General features: G+C 37.6%; 2 protein-coding genes across 4 annotated transcripts; both read right to left on the reverse strand.

The window, feature by feature from the left end:
- Nucleotides 1–2513: 2513 nt before the first annotated feature.
- Nucleotides 2514–5365, reverse strand: LOC119998327. 2 transcript variants are annotated; one of them, XR_005468220.1, is made up of 5 exons: nt 4868–5365; nt 4331–4400; nt 4141–4236; nt 2994–3200; nt 2514–2755 (listed from the first exon to the last, which is right to left on the reverse strand). XR_005468220.1 is itself a non-coding variant. In XM_038845630.1 (4 exons), the coding sequence occupies exons 1-3, from the start codon at nt 5189–5191 to the stop codon at nt 4187–4189; spliced, it is 444 nt and encodes a 147-aa protein (XP_038701558.1). In that variant the 5' UTR covers nt 5192–5364; the 3' UTR covers nt 2514–2755; nt 4141–4186. The 2 variants fall into 2 exon arrangements, 1 of the variants encoding a protein (XP_038701558.1); XM_038845630.1 differs by lacking the exon at nt 2994–3200 and having other exon boundaries at nt 4868–5364.
- Nucleotides 5366–5995: 630 nt separating this feature from the next.
- On the reverse strand, nt 5996–14181 carry LOC119998508 (protein SCAR2-like). 2 transcript variants are annotated; one of them, XR_005468273.1, is made up of 10 exons: nt 13779–14181; nt 12548–12711; nt 11624–11747; nt 11401–11530; nt 11046–11107; nt 7156–10930; nt 6985–7071; nt 6725–6829; nt 6414–6625; nt 5996–6327 (listed from the first exon to the last, which is right to left on the reverse strand). XR_005468273.1 is itself a non-coding variant. In XM_038845861.1 (9 exons), exons 1-9 carry the CDS (start codon nt 13931–13933, stop codon nt 6572–6574), a joined length of 4656 nt encoding a protein of 1551 aa, XP_038701789.1. In that variant the 5' UTR covers nt 13934–14181; the 3' UTR covers nt 5996–6571. The 2 variants fall into 2 exon arrangements, 1 of the variants encoding a protein (XP_038701789.1); XM_038845861.1 differs by having other exon boundaries at nt 5996–6625.
- Nucleotides 14182–14716: the final 535 nt, after the last annotated feature.

The raw sequence follows: 14716 nt of genomic DNA on the forward strand, positions 1-14716 counted from the left end.
CATGCTGCTCAGTGTCATCCAAAACCACAAATTGACCAATTTTAAAGCTTTAAAAAGCAATAAATGGATTAAAAAAATCATAACATATTCAATATTTTATTTTTTTTAATGTAGCGAGGCCATCACTACCCCCAAATATGGATATCGGGGTTTCACATTTTGTTTAAAATTTTAGAATCAAATGATTTGGAAGGTGTCTTACATCATATTATATTTTTTTTATCCATTTTTTTAAAATTTATATATTTTTTCTCCATCAATAGATATAAATTATAGCCTATAGAAAATTACGGAACCTCGAACTCTCCAAATATGAAATTTTCATATTTACCTACTGATGCTTAATTATTATTTCTATAGTTATATTAGTTTTTAGATTCGTATACAAGTAAGAGTGATTTTGGCACTTAACCCAAAAAAAAAAAAAAAAGAGTGATTTTGGGACTTAACTAAAACAGATTTTTATTGTATTTATTATTAGGTGGGGAAGGTATTACCTGCCTGAATGGCTGTCGTTATTGTTAGGTTTTGCACAGGACACAATATTTGTTTGTACATAAGAATATAAGATACCAGGTACCGCACACTGGTTGACAAAAAAAAATATTAAAATAATATTCTATGAGAGGTTGAAGGTGTGACTGCTAATTTTGGAATATATATATATATAATGGCTTTGTGTTGTGGAGGTTGGAATTGGTACAAGTGACTGATACAAAGATAATACTATTTTTAATATAAAAAAATTAATATTAATTAGATTTAGAATTGCAAGGTTGCAATTGCCAATGGGTACAAGTGGATTGATAAAAGATAATACTATTTTTAATTAAAAAAAACGATAGTTGGGTATTTTAATTATATTTATAATTGCAAGTCAAGAGTCAATGGCGGGTGTACGAGATGACCAAGAAGAGTAGCACAAGTTAGTACGGAGATTCAACTATTTGTGGCTGAGTTGAGCATTCAATATTGTCAATGAAAGCAAAAAGGTATGCATGAAACTTGGTGGCTTATTCATTTTCTTTGTTTGACTTGGTGTTCACTCCATTCTTCAAATCTAACTCAGAACAAATATAGAAAGCATAAACGGATTGAATTGCACAAACAGCTACAACCAACCCTAGTGTTTCCATTTCTCTTCATTTCAATTAATTGTTCTTTAATTACTTGATGTTATTCTGGTTAATACCTTTTGATTTCACCTTTCCATCTAGTGATGATATCAATTTAGCCCAACAATAGATAAAGAGTCATTATTGATATAATAATGTGCCTAAAACAGTGTATGGACCAAAATATGTACTTGGCATACAGGGGCGGCCCTGGGCCTGGGCGGGTTGGGCCATCGCCCAGGGCCCCCAAGAAAATTTTTAGTTAGAATAACCCCAATCTATTTTAAAAAGCCCATAAGTATTACTTATTTATAAAGCCCATAAAAAAGTAATTAAGAGTCCAAACAAACTAATAAAAGTAAGGGGTTCAAGCCAAAGTAAGAAAAGTTTTAGTCTGTCAAAATCCTCCTCTGGTTCTCCATCCATCGTATTGGTATCTCATCATTCTCAATCTCATGACTCTCCCCCCTTCTCTGATCGACTGATCTCTACACTCTACAGGCTACAACAACTCTCAACTCTGTCCTTTCTTATATATGCTTTCTCTTTATCTCTTGATTCTCTTCTTGTGTTTGTTGACTGGCGAGACTCGAGAGAAAGCTTTATGGCCGGCTGGACCCCTCACTTGATCTGCTTCGACATCTCAGATTTGCAAATGTTGTGACCTCATTAAAAGTGGCCACTTGAATCCCAAGTTTAGCTTAGCTGATGGCAAGTTGCCTACTAATATCTCAAATGCTACTGTAATTAGTGAACCACCAGATCTAGCCATGTTTCTTTGTGGGCTTGAGCTACCATTGCCTATGTCATGACTACCATCCGGTGAAATGGTGAAACCTGATCCTGATGGCAGTAAAGGGATGCCAGAAGAATCCTCACCAGTGGAGAGGGTAGAGCACTTTCATATGTTACGGGCTTGTGACAAGCTTATTTAGGAAATTTGGATCCCTTTTAGTGGAGTATTTCTTCTGTTTTCCAATGATTGAAACAAATAAAACAATTTATTGGTCACTTGGAGGGCAACCAACCTCCTAGAACAAACTAGTAGTTGGTTTTTTACTGGGTAACTTCTTTATTCCAAATCACAAAACCTTTTTTTTTACAGGTAACTACCATCCTCTCATGCATGAGATGTGGTTTGAAAATAACTTAGACAACACATGCTCCCCCCCTACTTTACTAACCATAAGGTCGTGCTGTAACTGCTCCACCTCCTAGTCTCCCACTAATTGAACATATAACCACAAGACAATACACCACCACACGTTCACTAACATATACGTAGTTAACATAACATCAACTGCTTGTACGGCTGAGGTGCATGCGACCCACTTCAGTAGGGGTGCACATGGATCAATTTAGGGAGAGACCTCATTCGACCCACATATGTTAGTGTTACTTCCATAAACATTCTAGGCACCCAGAGAAATTTTGACAAATTACAATTGTTTTGTATTTATTAACAAAAAAAAGATTTCAGTTAAAAGGAAGTAAACAGTAAAGATTACAAAGGAGGAGCTAGTATGAGAAAAAAGAACCAGACAGAAAGGATATTCAAAATACTAAAAAGAATGAAAATTGTTCCATGGACATTCAAACCTCGAAGTGGCGGAGGAGGAAAAACAGCACCAAGCAGGAACCTAAAAAAAAAAAAAAAGAGAAAACGAGATCGAATCAGAATGAAAAGCTTGAATGATAAGTTTGCATGCATCGAACTGTATGCATGCTTGCAGGAAGGCTCTCCTAGAAAAAAAACATTTAGCAAAGAATACATGACATCAAACAAAAAGGAAACAACCTGAAATAATAAACAAAAAGGAAACAGCCAGAAATAACAAACAGAAAGGAAACAGCAGCAAAAAGGCTTCATTTCTATACCTTTCAAACTTCATCTTAAACAACAGCAGCATGTCCACTGCAGAACAAGACATCACTAAGCACACTCCAAAAGTTTCAAACATGACACACACACGGTCATTTCCTCACGGCACAGAGGAAGCAAGTGATTTACTACCTCACCACTGAACTTACAGAACCCTCTACTTTGCAATGCCCTTTCAATTGTTTGTGTACAACAAACACAACCTGTTCACACAACAAACAATCATTGTTTTGCTTGTCCAGAACTTGGAGAATAAATTAAGCGACTGTTTGTCAATTTTTCCTTTCCAACCATTCATCTAACCAAGCGAAACGCTCAATAAGAGTAACACACACTTGTATCGTTGTCCCAAGCACTAACATCAGCCTGCCACAGACCTAACACGTAAGTATCCCCCAACTATATAAGGCCAATCCTCACTGATCAATATTACGAATATCTCAATTGATTCGTCATCTAATTTTCTTTTAATGGTCGATAAACCTTAATCATCAGGACGAATAATCATTTGATCACAAAAGCAGGAGGACAGTAAAACTTTGCCAACAGGTATCTAATATTATATCCATTCTAAAGCTGATGCTTGAAAAATTGTAAAGATATTTAAATATATCTAATGCATGGTCCACAAAAGTGAAGGTTGTAATCGGTGCCACAGCTGAACTTGTGGCCTAGTGGAAAGGTTGTCAGGCTGCAACTTACCTTTTCACATCTATATTTGGGCGAAAGTTCCTAATATTTCACTGTATCAAACAATAGACAAAAAATTAGACAGTTTTGGCCTAAGTACTTCTGATAAAGAAAAACATCTTAGCATATTTTTCAAACTAAAAAAGGTGAAGAAACAGAAGAAATTAGGGAGACTCCAAATCAATAATCTCTAAGAGAACAAGTAAACCATGAGAACACGATCAATCTATATACTATTATTAGTAATGTTCTTAAGGAACCATACCACTAATGTGCTTGCAGAACATCCACGGAAGGTTTATTTGATGCAATTTCAATAAATGTAAATTACTGGACAGGGCTTAATGTACAATAAGCTTTATGCTTGGTGTTGGGTTGGCCCCTCCTTGGTGCCTCTTTAATGAATTTTCAAATTGAGTGCAAGAGCCTCGAGTAAAATCAACACCAACTCACCATTTCAAGCTTTCAGTGTGTGAACATTAATTAATATCTTAACTCGCTAAGAATCACCCTTCAACTCATCTGAATCTGAGTCACTAGCATTATAACCTGACAAAATGAAACCATACATACAAAGTCACTGATCAATAATAAAGAAAATTGAAGATAAGTGATCAGTCACATCGATGGATAAAGGGTCAACCTGGACGCTTATCACTGACTTTCCAAACTGAGGATCTAGTCCTTGATGCTCTTGTCATCCAAATTCTTCCCTATAACACCATGTGTAACCAACGATCATAAACAAATATTATGCCATAACCACATATGATGGACATGGATGAATAAGAATGAATGAAGCAAATAGAGAACCAGGATCAAATCAATACGAACCAACTGCTTCATCAAGTTATACGACTCAAGAGACTGCGAGAAAGAAAGAGATGCAGTAGCTAAGGAAAGAAAAATTAACTCGAGATCCAATTATGTGGCTATGCAGGAAGTTAAAACCATCAATCAACAAGGCCCAAAAATAGAAAATTGGCAGATTTTGTATGCCCTAATACATCCGAACAGCACAAAAATCCATTAAGATAGCAAAAGAGAGAAACTTCAACCGTGAACTACATACTAGAATTTTCACAAAATCCTAAACGCAGAAAAATCGACAACCTACCAAATCAAGGCAGCACGTAGGCCAAAAATAATTAAAAAAAAAAACAAAAAAAACTAGACGAACCATTTGGACGTCTCTGGGAACGCCATAACCACTGTAATACATCTGACCCACCAAGACCTGCATGTTTATATCCCCTGCTTTGGCTTCTTTAAGCGTGTCTTTGAACCACCGCTTTACGCAATCCGACACAACCTCCGACAGCAGCAAGCGTGTCGCGTTGCTGACGCTACCGTTGCAACTACTTCTCTCATCTCTGTCAGCGCGGCTGCTGCTCTCCATGTTCTTCGACTTCTCCTTAACAAATTGGTACGCAGGTTTTGGGGCTTTAGTGGTTCTCACGAGATATTGTAGCTTGACTGTGTTGATAGGAGGGGATTTGCCCATAAAATCGAATCTTTATTAGGGATTTTACTTTGGATTTTTTCATGCTTACCGCTTTTTCTTATTTTGGGGCTAATTACACGCGATGACTGAAAAATTAGGAATTTAGGAGGGTTTTTATTTTAGGTTTTATGGAAGGGGAGATGAAAACTTACAATTCTACAGGGTGGAAAAAGGAGTACGAATATAATATGGGAAAGCGACGACATTTCGAATCAACTACTACTTACTAAGGCTGAAAACAGTAAGCTGATTTTTTTTCCATAAATTTAATGGATCAATTGGTCGGTTATTATCGATTTTCGATTGATTTTTTCTGAATTTTTTGACATAAATTTGACTAACCAATCAATCAATTAACCTGGTTGGATTCGATTTTATTGGTAAATTTTTACAATCCTATCACAAACATAAACACCAGAGAGTGTGGGAGGCTCACATTCAATATTGTAAACTGGATTTATCAAATACAACAAGTGTAGATCTGGCCACATTCCACAAAGTACATGGATGATCACTAAAGATTCATCGCATGTCAAGCTTTAGCTTCAAAAATCAGGAAATCTCAGCATATTGAAAATAAAGAGCAAGCCATAATAAAGTATGCCCGCAATCAGAAAATTAGGATCACAAGTTTGATGATAGAGAACTTAACAGAACCATCTAAACGATGATCATGCATGCTTCTGCATTTTGTATCACAATATGAAGCTATTTCATAAAATCTAGCTATTACAGTCAGCAATGATTATGGCCAACACAATTACACACAAACATCTAGATATACCCTTCATAACAAGCAGGTCCTACTGCCACAAGAATCCCTTCTGCTTTATACTATTTCAATTGCAAATTCTGCTATGTATTTGGTTATGAAATTGTAACCATATGGTAAAAAAATAGTGTTACCCATTACCAAACCTTTACATGGAAGATTACAGAACTGTACAGTACGTACACTATGTACCAAAATATATGCCACTTACAAAACAATTCACAACTGCAAGATATTATAGTAACACATGAAACTTGACTGGAACAGCGCTTGTATACTGATTCATAGCAGCCATTCTTGTATTAATTCCACAACAGAATTTTCTTGATAGAGAGACGCCACATAGCAGAGAAACGTATAGAACCTACCCAAGGAAAAGGAGACGAGAGACTGAAGGGAGAATAATTCTACAAAAGTATGAGAGAGGGCAAAGAATACACTAATGTTTACCACTTCGCTATAAGGGAAGGAAGATCCATTGGTATATTTTAAAGCAATGACCATATCGATGACCCGCCACACTGGGGGAAAGAATTACTTCTTTTTGAGAAGCTAACATTGGGGAAAGAACAGCAGCAGTAGCGAAGTACCGTGGTAGAGCAACTTTCTCAAGAATCGCTCCAATTATCTGCATCCTCGTCATCATCACTTCCAGCCAGTGCCTGTGATGAAATCCAACATTTCAAATAATATGTTCTACATATATGTTTGTGTATACATACATGCATAAGTACAAAAACACGTGTGAGAGAGAGTGGGACCTGGCGGATTGCATTTGCTTTCTCCAGGATGGCAGCAACCTTCAGGTTGGTCTTAGGACCCTGAATGTTGGGCCTTGTCACCACTGCTGGCTTCAAGTTAAAGGACTGCAAACAGGAATGTGTTTAGTCTTCATTTTATGGTAGGAAACCTATAATATTTTTATGGAACATCCTCAAAGAGAAAGGGAACAGAACTGAGAAAAACGAGAAAGGGGTCAATCGGATGATAATAAGCAAAGCAGAAATATTTGAGGCTCAACCTTAGTTCGTATCTGCTCCAGCAATGAATCTCTTTCATCTGCCTTTTGCACAATCTGAGGCCAAATCCTTTCAGTTACCTTTCTCAACTGCAAAGGTTCGACTTATTGTCAATCACACACTTTGAGAACAGCAGATTGATCTTAAAAGGCAGAAACAACAATAGTGATTACCTTGCTTTTGTCATGAGCAGCAACAGCATCAATGAGAGGATTTCTAGGGCGAGGAAGCTTACTTCCATTTTGCTTCCCGACATCATAGGCTGGTGGCAGAGCAAATGTGTTTGAGGGCCACATTGTTTCTACCTCTGAAGTCACGCATCCATGCTGAAGCTGCTCTTCCACCGGGAGTAGCAGAGATGGATCGGGAGGATTCTTTTCTTTATCTTCAGAATTTCGTGGAGTGTGTTCCAGTGCCTTCGCCTCCAAACCTTTTCCTCGTGCTAATTGATTCAGTGACTGAATTGATGTATCCTGTGATGGTACAGAATAATGTCTAGTTGTATACTCCTCAGATGGAACATGAGTAAATGGATTTGTACTAGACGCTATTGGTTCTCCTTCTAAGCCCAGGAAAACAGGCTCAGGCCTGTCATTGGGTAGAGGTAAAAATGGGTTCAGCAGTTTTGTTTCTACTGATGCAAGCTCATCGTGTTGACTATTTGCATCCATTACCAACGTTGACGATTGCAATGAGAAGGGACTGGCCTGCCCTGAATTAGTGGCTATTTCTTCAGAAGCTTCTTGTGGCTTATCCATGTAAGACCAAAACGGGTTATGTGGATGCACAATCTCTTTATCTGATGCTGGTAAATTAAATTGAGCTATGTCGCCAGCTGAAGATGGCTGAATCAGTGGGAAAGAATCCTCACTTTGTTCTACCACTTCTCTATGTGCAGCATGTGGAGAAATCTGTATTTTTCCTAACCACTGCATGGGAGGTAGAGGTGGCAATGGGGGCATCTCCTCCAGATTGACATTACTTGCCTCAGATAACAAGCCAAATTGAGGAAACATAGAGTCCAATTGACTCAAAGCCATCGTAGAATCAGTAGGTTCCTTTCCCAAATCTTGTCCAGAACATCTCAGCCAGCCTCTATTGTCAGATACTTTGCTAGAGATAGCCACAAGGGATGTCCCCTCATTTATGTGACTTGGAGATTTCATCCGCTCAGACTGCAGATCCAATGACTCCAAACTTGCAACATCAGCTGGTTGGAACTTATCCTCACATTGCTCCAAATGCAACTGCACTGATGGTTCCCAGGAAGATATAGGCTCAGAAAGGCGACAATCAGGTGAAGCCTGAAGATTTGAAGAATTAAAACTTGCTTCATCTACATGCGAAGACTCCACATTATATTGACCAGCTTGCCACTCTAATGATTGCTCCAAAGAAATTTCTGCCTCTGAAGGGTAACAAGAAGGTGAAGATACAATGCCATTGACAACCTGTGAGGAACAATCACGCAGGGGCATTTCTGATTCCAATTCCAAGTTGTCTGGTTCTGTGGATTCTATAAGTGAATTGATTTGAGTTTGACCAGAAGCATCAAGAACATTCTCTAAAGTTTCTGGGTTGCACTGTTCATCATGGACAGACTCGCAAGTTACACAATCTAAATCTTCGGGAGCCGCCTTCAGCTGATTCACATCCTTTTTTGCCTCAGATTCTGCAACGTATTCCATCGACATTGCCTCATTAAATTCCAATCTTCTCTGGTGTAGCAGATCCCCAGAGCTATAAATACATTCTTCCAAATCTGTAAAACCATTAGATGGAGAAGAAACCAAATCCAGAGATGGAAAAGTAACATTGTTGACGACATCAGCACTTGCAGAAGCAGTCATTGTAGCACAAGCTGCCTCATCCTCTACTGAACTAGTTTCATTCACCATGCCATCAAAGCTCACCGGTCTCTCAATCCCACCTTTATCCGCATAAGTAGACATATGTTCAAGTGAAAAATCACCTTCTCCCACTGACTCTATCTCAGAGGCAAAACTATCAATTTTATCACCATCCACAGTTTTAGAAGTCTCTTCAACATATGGAACTCCTACTTCTGTTGAGTCACGTTCAATTTGTGAGATATTATCTGCAACATCTGAGGGTTGTGTTTCTTCAATTTCAAGAACTTGAGGAGTGTCTGAAGGATCAAGCGGCAGTGTACTACCTGAAGATGTTTCTGCTGAAAGTGTGGAAGGGAATTTCTCAGAATATGGTGAACTATTTTGTTCATCAGCCAAATCTTTTGCACAAGTATCTTGTAGATTTTCATTCACCATACCATCAAAGCTCACCGGTCTCTCAATCCCACTTTTATCCGCATAAGTAGACATATGTTCAAGTGAAAAATCACCTTCTCCCACTGACTCTATCTCAGAGGCAAAACTATCAATTTTATCACCATCCACAGTTTTAGAAGTCTCTTCAACATATGGAACTCCTACTTTTGTTGAGTCACGTTCAATTTGTGAGACATTATCTGCAACATCTGAGGGTTGTGTTTCTTCAATTCCAAGAACTTGAGGAGTGTCTGAAGGATCAAGCAGCAGTGCACTACCTGAAGATGTTTCTGCAGAAAGTGTGGAAGGGAATTTCTCAGAATATGGTGAACTATTGTGTTCATCAGCCAAATCTTTTGCACAATTATCTTGTAGATGAGATGTTGGGAGCACATCATTTGTTGAATTATCAATCCAGCACTTTTCGCGATCCATCCCTGTTATGTTTGGCAAATTCACTGAACCATCAGAAAGAACATTTGAATCTCCCTCACACATCTTATCAGATCCAAAAAGAAAATCGTCCCTTTCTTTGGGGAAAAAATCAGAGGCAGGTGCAGAAGACTCTGCCAGGTTTCTCTCATCTTTTTCGACGTTTATCGATTTGGCACCATCTATAATACATTTAGAGGGTATTTCATCTGATTCAGCTACTGGAAATGAAACTACTACAGAACTTAAATCTTTACTAAATGAACTACAAGATGCTTCTCCAAGGTAAGGGGCATTTTCTTCCTCGATTGAATTATCATCAGACATAACATGATCATGAGATGTGGTTCCTGAAGTCTTCGTATATGCTGGGAGTTGGTTGGATGGAAATTCAACAGTCTCACCAACAGAATCTTCAGTACAAGGGATCACCTTAGCTGTTTCTTCGACATCAGATGGGGTATTCTCAGCCAAATTGCTTCGAATATCAGAGCAAGCAAAGCTAGATCCTTCTTTTTTAAATGAACTGTTCCCATAATCCGACAGAGACGAGTTTCCCATTGACAGAGAATCTGAAAAATGAGCAAGTACTTCCAGCTGTTCCTCATTTGAATCAGAATCTGTCTCGTGTTTGCCAGCATTCAAGTAACCCTGGTTGTTCTTCATTCTATACTCAGTGTGTGTTCCCATTTCTGACTCCATCATAGTAAGAGCATCCACATAATTGTCTACCTCACTAATCGCATCATCCTCATTTTCACTGCCATCTGTTCTATCTCCCAAGTCAACTGCTATTTTATCAAGGGGAGAAAATGTTTCTTCTGCCTCCCCTGGAGCAATTTGTTCAAGGACCTTCACTATTTCTTTATCAGTAACATCTCCATTTAACTGATCCATACAAGGTATTGGAACCAGTTCACGTCCATTACATGGAGAAAATACACTTTCCTCACCTGGCGAAACATTTTTAACATGAGTCACTGTACTGATTTCAATTAATTCGAGCCCTGATTCACTTGGATTTCCAGATGCCACGGGGGGAGCAAAAACAGAAGTTTCACAACCTGTGTTACATTCTGGAGGACTTAGAAGGAATTTTTCCATGTAGCTTTTTCCAGATTTTGAGTCAAATGGAGACCCATTAAACTGCCTTTTCTTTAAGTTTACAAGACGCACAGGGTTGCTATAACCATTCTCAATTTGCTCCTCCATAAACAACTGCTGTAGTCTGCACTAATGAAATCAATTTTGAATAACCAAACAACAATAGATACTTTAAGTATGTGAAACCATAGCAATAACAAGAATGATTTATTGCAAAAAAAAGGGACTTGAGGCCTCACTTGGTGTGTGATGCAGGCACAATTTCTGGGGTTTCTCCATTTCGCCAGCGTGAACCTTTCCTCTGCCATTAGGAAAACATCAAATTACAATTCAAACATCTTTGTCAGGTAAATGATAGTACTCTATAATGTTCAAAAGTCTAGCAAAAAGATGGCAAAGCAACAAAACTGATCATCAAGTTCACAAAGTCACCCAGAGTTCATAATCCAATATGTTTAAGACAGAAAGGTTATTGGATTGGATCATATAAAATCCTTACGAAAAAGGAATGATAGGTATTAACAAGATGTATACCAGCTTAAGACACATAACAAGACAGACGTTTTGTATTATTGTATATTTTTCAAGCAATACCTTCACTTTGCGGACTTTTTTCTCCATTTTAACTTCCACTGTTTGTACTCCAAAAGATGCCGCTTCAACTTTGAAAAATGACGGATCTGTGTAGCGCTTCAAGCATGCCCCAGCCCCGGCAACATCAAACCTACCAGTGCAGGATGAAACATATAAACAGCTTTTATTTCCAAACATGAAATCTATTCACATTTTACAGTCGAGAAAACTCAAGCAACCCTACTTGTCAAGAAGGAATAGCCGTGGTGGGGCCCTGCATTCTTCATAAGAGTCCATTACAAAGCGAGGTAAGTCTCCCCGGGTTATCAGATTTTGTTCAAAGCGTAGATGTGGATGCCAATCGAAACCTGCAATTTCATAGCACATTAACATAGGAACAGCCTTTCATCATGCAAGTCAATAACACTTCTGTAAGACATGAGAACCTCAATATTTCAACAGAGGAAACAAAAAAGAAAATTGATTCATTAACTCATTAAATGCATAAAATGAGACCTTAAAGCACTATGGAAAATATGACCTATAAGACGAATTTCACCGTCATTAGTTCAAAAGAATAATGCCTATACACATTTAAATGGACATTCAAAATCATATTGGACCCAACAAAAGACCCCTTACATGTCATCATCCTGAAAATACAGTCAAAGACTCACTGAACAGTGAACACTGGCTTTTTCTACTTCAAATCCCGTAAAAAAGGTACAACAAAATCACAAGACCTAAGCTTATTATCATTAAAAGGGAGTGAGTTTCATATAATTAGCAAAGAATGTATGCATGGCCAAAAAACAGTAATGTTCTTATCATATTCTTCCTCCAAAAGTGTTTTTAAGCACCGTTAACTATTTGTTTTGTGCAAGTTGAGATGAAAAATTATATCATCATTATCAGTGCCCAGAAAATTTTCCATAAACCATTAGATGGGTATAAAGTCATCATCCTATCAAAGTCTTTATCTCAAATAAATTAGGGTCAGCCACACAAATCCATAAAGAAGTTGGTTGGAGTTGGAGTGGGTAACTGGGTACTTGGCATTGCAGCCTGTATTTAACTGTTATAAACGAGATTTTGTTAATTTATATATTGAAAAAAAGAGTAACTATAGTCAACTAAATTTTCAAGCACATAGAGATTGAAATCTAACCTGGAGTGCCAAAGAATAATGAATGATTAGTTTGGGACAACAATGCTTTCTCAACTAAAGGAAATTCTGCCTCAAGTTGTTGAACACGAGCCATTAGACCATGGCCTCTTGCAGCAGTTGTCATTACTTCCTCATGCAAATCATGAAATATCTCGGCAGCAAACCTACACCAATAACAGGAAAAAGCTATTATTCATATATTTTTGTCATAAATCCTCAATGAAAAATAGTAGAAAGTCAAAATTCTGTAACCACGAAGCCAGGTACTGATCCTTGAGTGTGAAGATAAATAATAATTTCAGATTGTCAGCATTAATAACTGTCTTCTAGGGAAAACTAACAATTGACAATTCATAATATATTGTTGAAATCTTTTAGAGACTAAAACTCAAGAACTTCTACTAAGGAAGTGCATGATTCCAATTTGCTTACATTAACATTTTCCATGTATGACATTGCTTTTCTGAATAAATATTGAAGAAACTAACCAAGAACACTCCAATAAATGTAAAGGAAGACACCAGTAACTAAACTTAATTGAGCATTAAACACTGCATTCCTTACTTTCACCTACATTAATTCAAATTGCCAATTCAAAGTTCTAAAACGATACTACTTTGAAGGTTAATGGAATGAGATTCTGGACTTCCACAGAAGTTAACATTGCAGCAGGTGAACTAAGCCAGTATGTTTTAAAACAAACTTGTTGGAGGCCAAAAAAGTCCACCTAAAAACCAGCAGAGTCCAGCACCAAACCAAAAATGACGAATTATAACTAAAATTATCCTTAAATGACCAACATTCTAATAATGGATCTCAGTAGTTTTGGGGGTCAAACTCGCAATAGAGCTAAAATCCCCTTTACTAAAACTTCCAAATTTGTAAAATAAACGAATGAGATCCAGAAAGAGAAGAAAAAAGGCTTCGTAAAGGCTGATATTAAAGTTTTTCCAAAAAAACTTGATAAGAAACAAGTTGTATACAGCATTCTGAAGGAGGGAACAACATCATTACTGCGGTCAGAGATATATCCCAGAAAATCTCAAGAACAAGTCCTCACAACGGTCAAATCCAAAAAGAACAAAAGGAAAATCGAAACTAGAACTCAATTTCCAAATTCAACGGACTTGAGGCACGCAAATTCAAAATACAATTCAGAAATCACCACACAATATAAGCTCAAACAAAACGAAATATCCAAAACACAGATGTCTGCGAGGTATAGACTCACTCTGCCAAGTCTCCAAGCTGGCGCAGAACTCCGACGAGTCCTGCCATAGCGACTCCTTCCAAAAGCGCTTCCGGATCATCTTTATCCGCCGCTCTGTATAGCTCCGGATCGGCCAGGCCGTACTCGCTCCTTACCCTGTACCTCGACAAAGGCATTGGAGTGATTGTAGATAACCTGCTCACTTAAAGCAATTATCCTAGTCCCCGAATATCAACAAATAAAAAACCCTAATATCTGCCCAGATGTGTACCCCGGTGCTTTGATTTTCGAATTTCGATTACACATTTGGAACCGGCACGAGAGGCCGGTGGAGGATTTTTCTTGGGGTTTGTGGGAGTGAAATAAATGTAAACGAACGTATACAGATACGCGGGGAGAGAGAGAGAGACGGAGCGGATGTGAGAGTGAGAGACTATAATGACTTTATTTATTTCATTTTCTTATACAGATTCTTTTATTTTTTTAACCGCAAAATTATGTCCGCTATGCATGTCTGAATTTCTTCCGGATTAAATTAAGGTCGAACATAAATTGGAGTATGTCTGAAATTCAGGTTTAAATACAAAAAATTTATCCTATTTAAAATTAGATCGGAACCACATATATAAATTTTGTTCAGACCTTAACTCAGATTAGATTATTATTCGGTTTATTTGTCCGAATTTAAACCAATCTAGATTAGGGTCTGAACATGTAAATATTTTCATAAACACGTGATGTTATCCGATTCGGAACCAACCCGAAATCAAAATTATTTTTTCCACTCCTAGTCTCGGTTCTACAACTTGCAAAAGGCGTAAAATTTTAAATTTGGTTGATTGAATCACAATTCACGCAATTGAACTCCTTTATAACCTTATTTATGGAGAGAGGGAAAGAGACAAAATTGGGAAATTTTATGTGTAACAATCACAAATTCATATATAAGTGAATAAATA

The sequence above is a fragment of the Tripterygium wilfordii genome, chromosome 5 (assembly GCF_013401445.1).
Source record: "Tripterygium wilfordii isolate XIE 37 chromosome 5, ASM1340144v1, whole genome shotgun sequence".
In the NCBI taxonomy this organism is placed as follows: Eukaryota; Viridiplantae; Streptophyta; class Magnoliopsida; order Celastrales; family Celastraceae; genus Tripterygium; species Tripterygium wilfordii.

Bases quoted from the DNA above. Each gene is read 5' to 3' on its own strand.
- LOC119998327 (XM_038845630.1), bottom strand. From the start codon at position 5,191: ATGGGCAAATCCCCTCCTATCAACACAGTCAAGCTACAATATCTCGTG. The intron at 4,401-4,867 runs GTTCGTCTAGTT...ATGGTGTTATAG, and splicing joins TTCCCAGAGACGTCCAAATG to GGAAGAATTTGGATGACAAG. The intron at 4,237-4,330 runs GTTGACCCTTTA...TCATTTTGTCAG, and splicing joins AGTCAGTGATAAGCGTCCAG to GTTATAATGCTAGTGACTCA.
- LOC119998508 (XM_038845861.1), bottom strand. From the start codon at position 13,933: ATGCCTTTGTCGAGGTACAGGGTAAGGAGCGAGTACGGCCTGGCCGAT. The intron at 7,072-7,155 runs GTAATCACTATT...GAACCTTTGCAG, and splicing joins CTGCTCATGACAAAAGCAAG to TTGAGAAAGGTAACTGAAAG. The intron at 6,626-6,724 runs GTCCCACTCTCT...ATTTCATCACAG, and splicing joins AAGCAAATGCAATCCGCCAG to GCACTGGCTGGAAGTGATGA.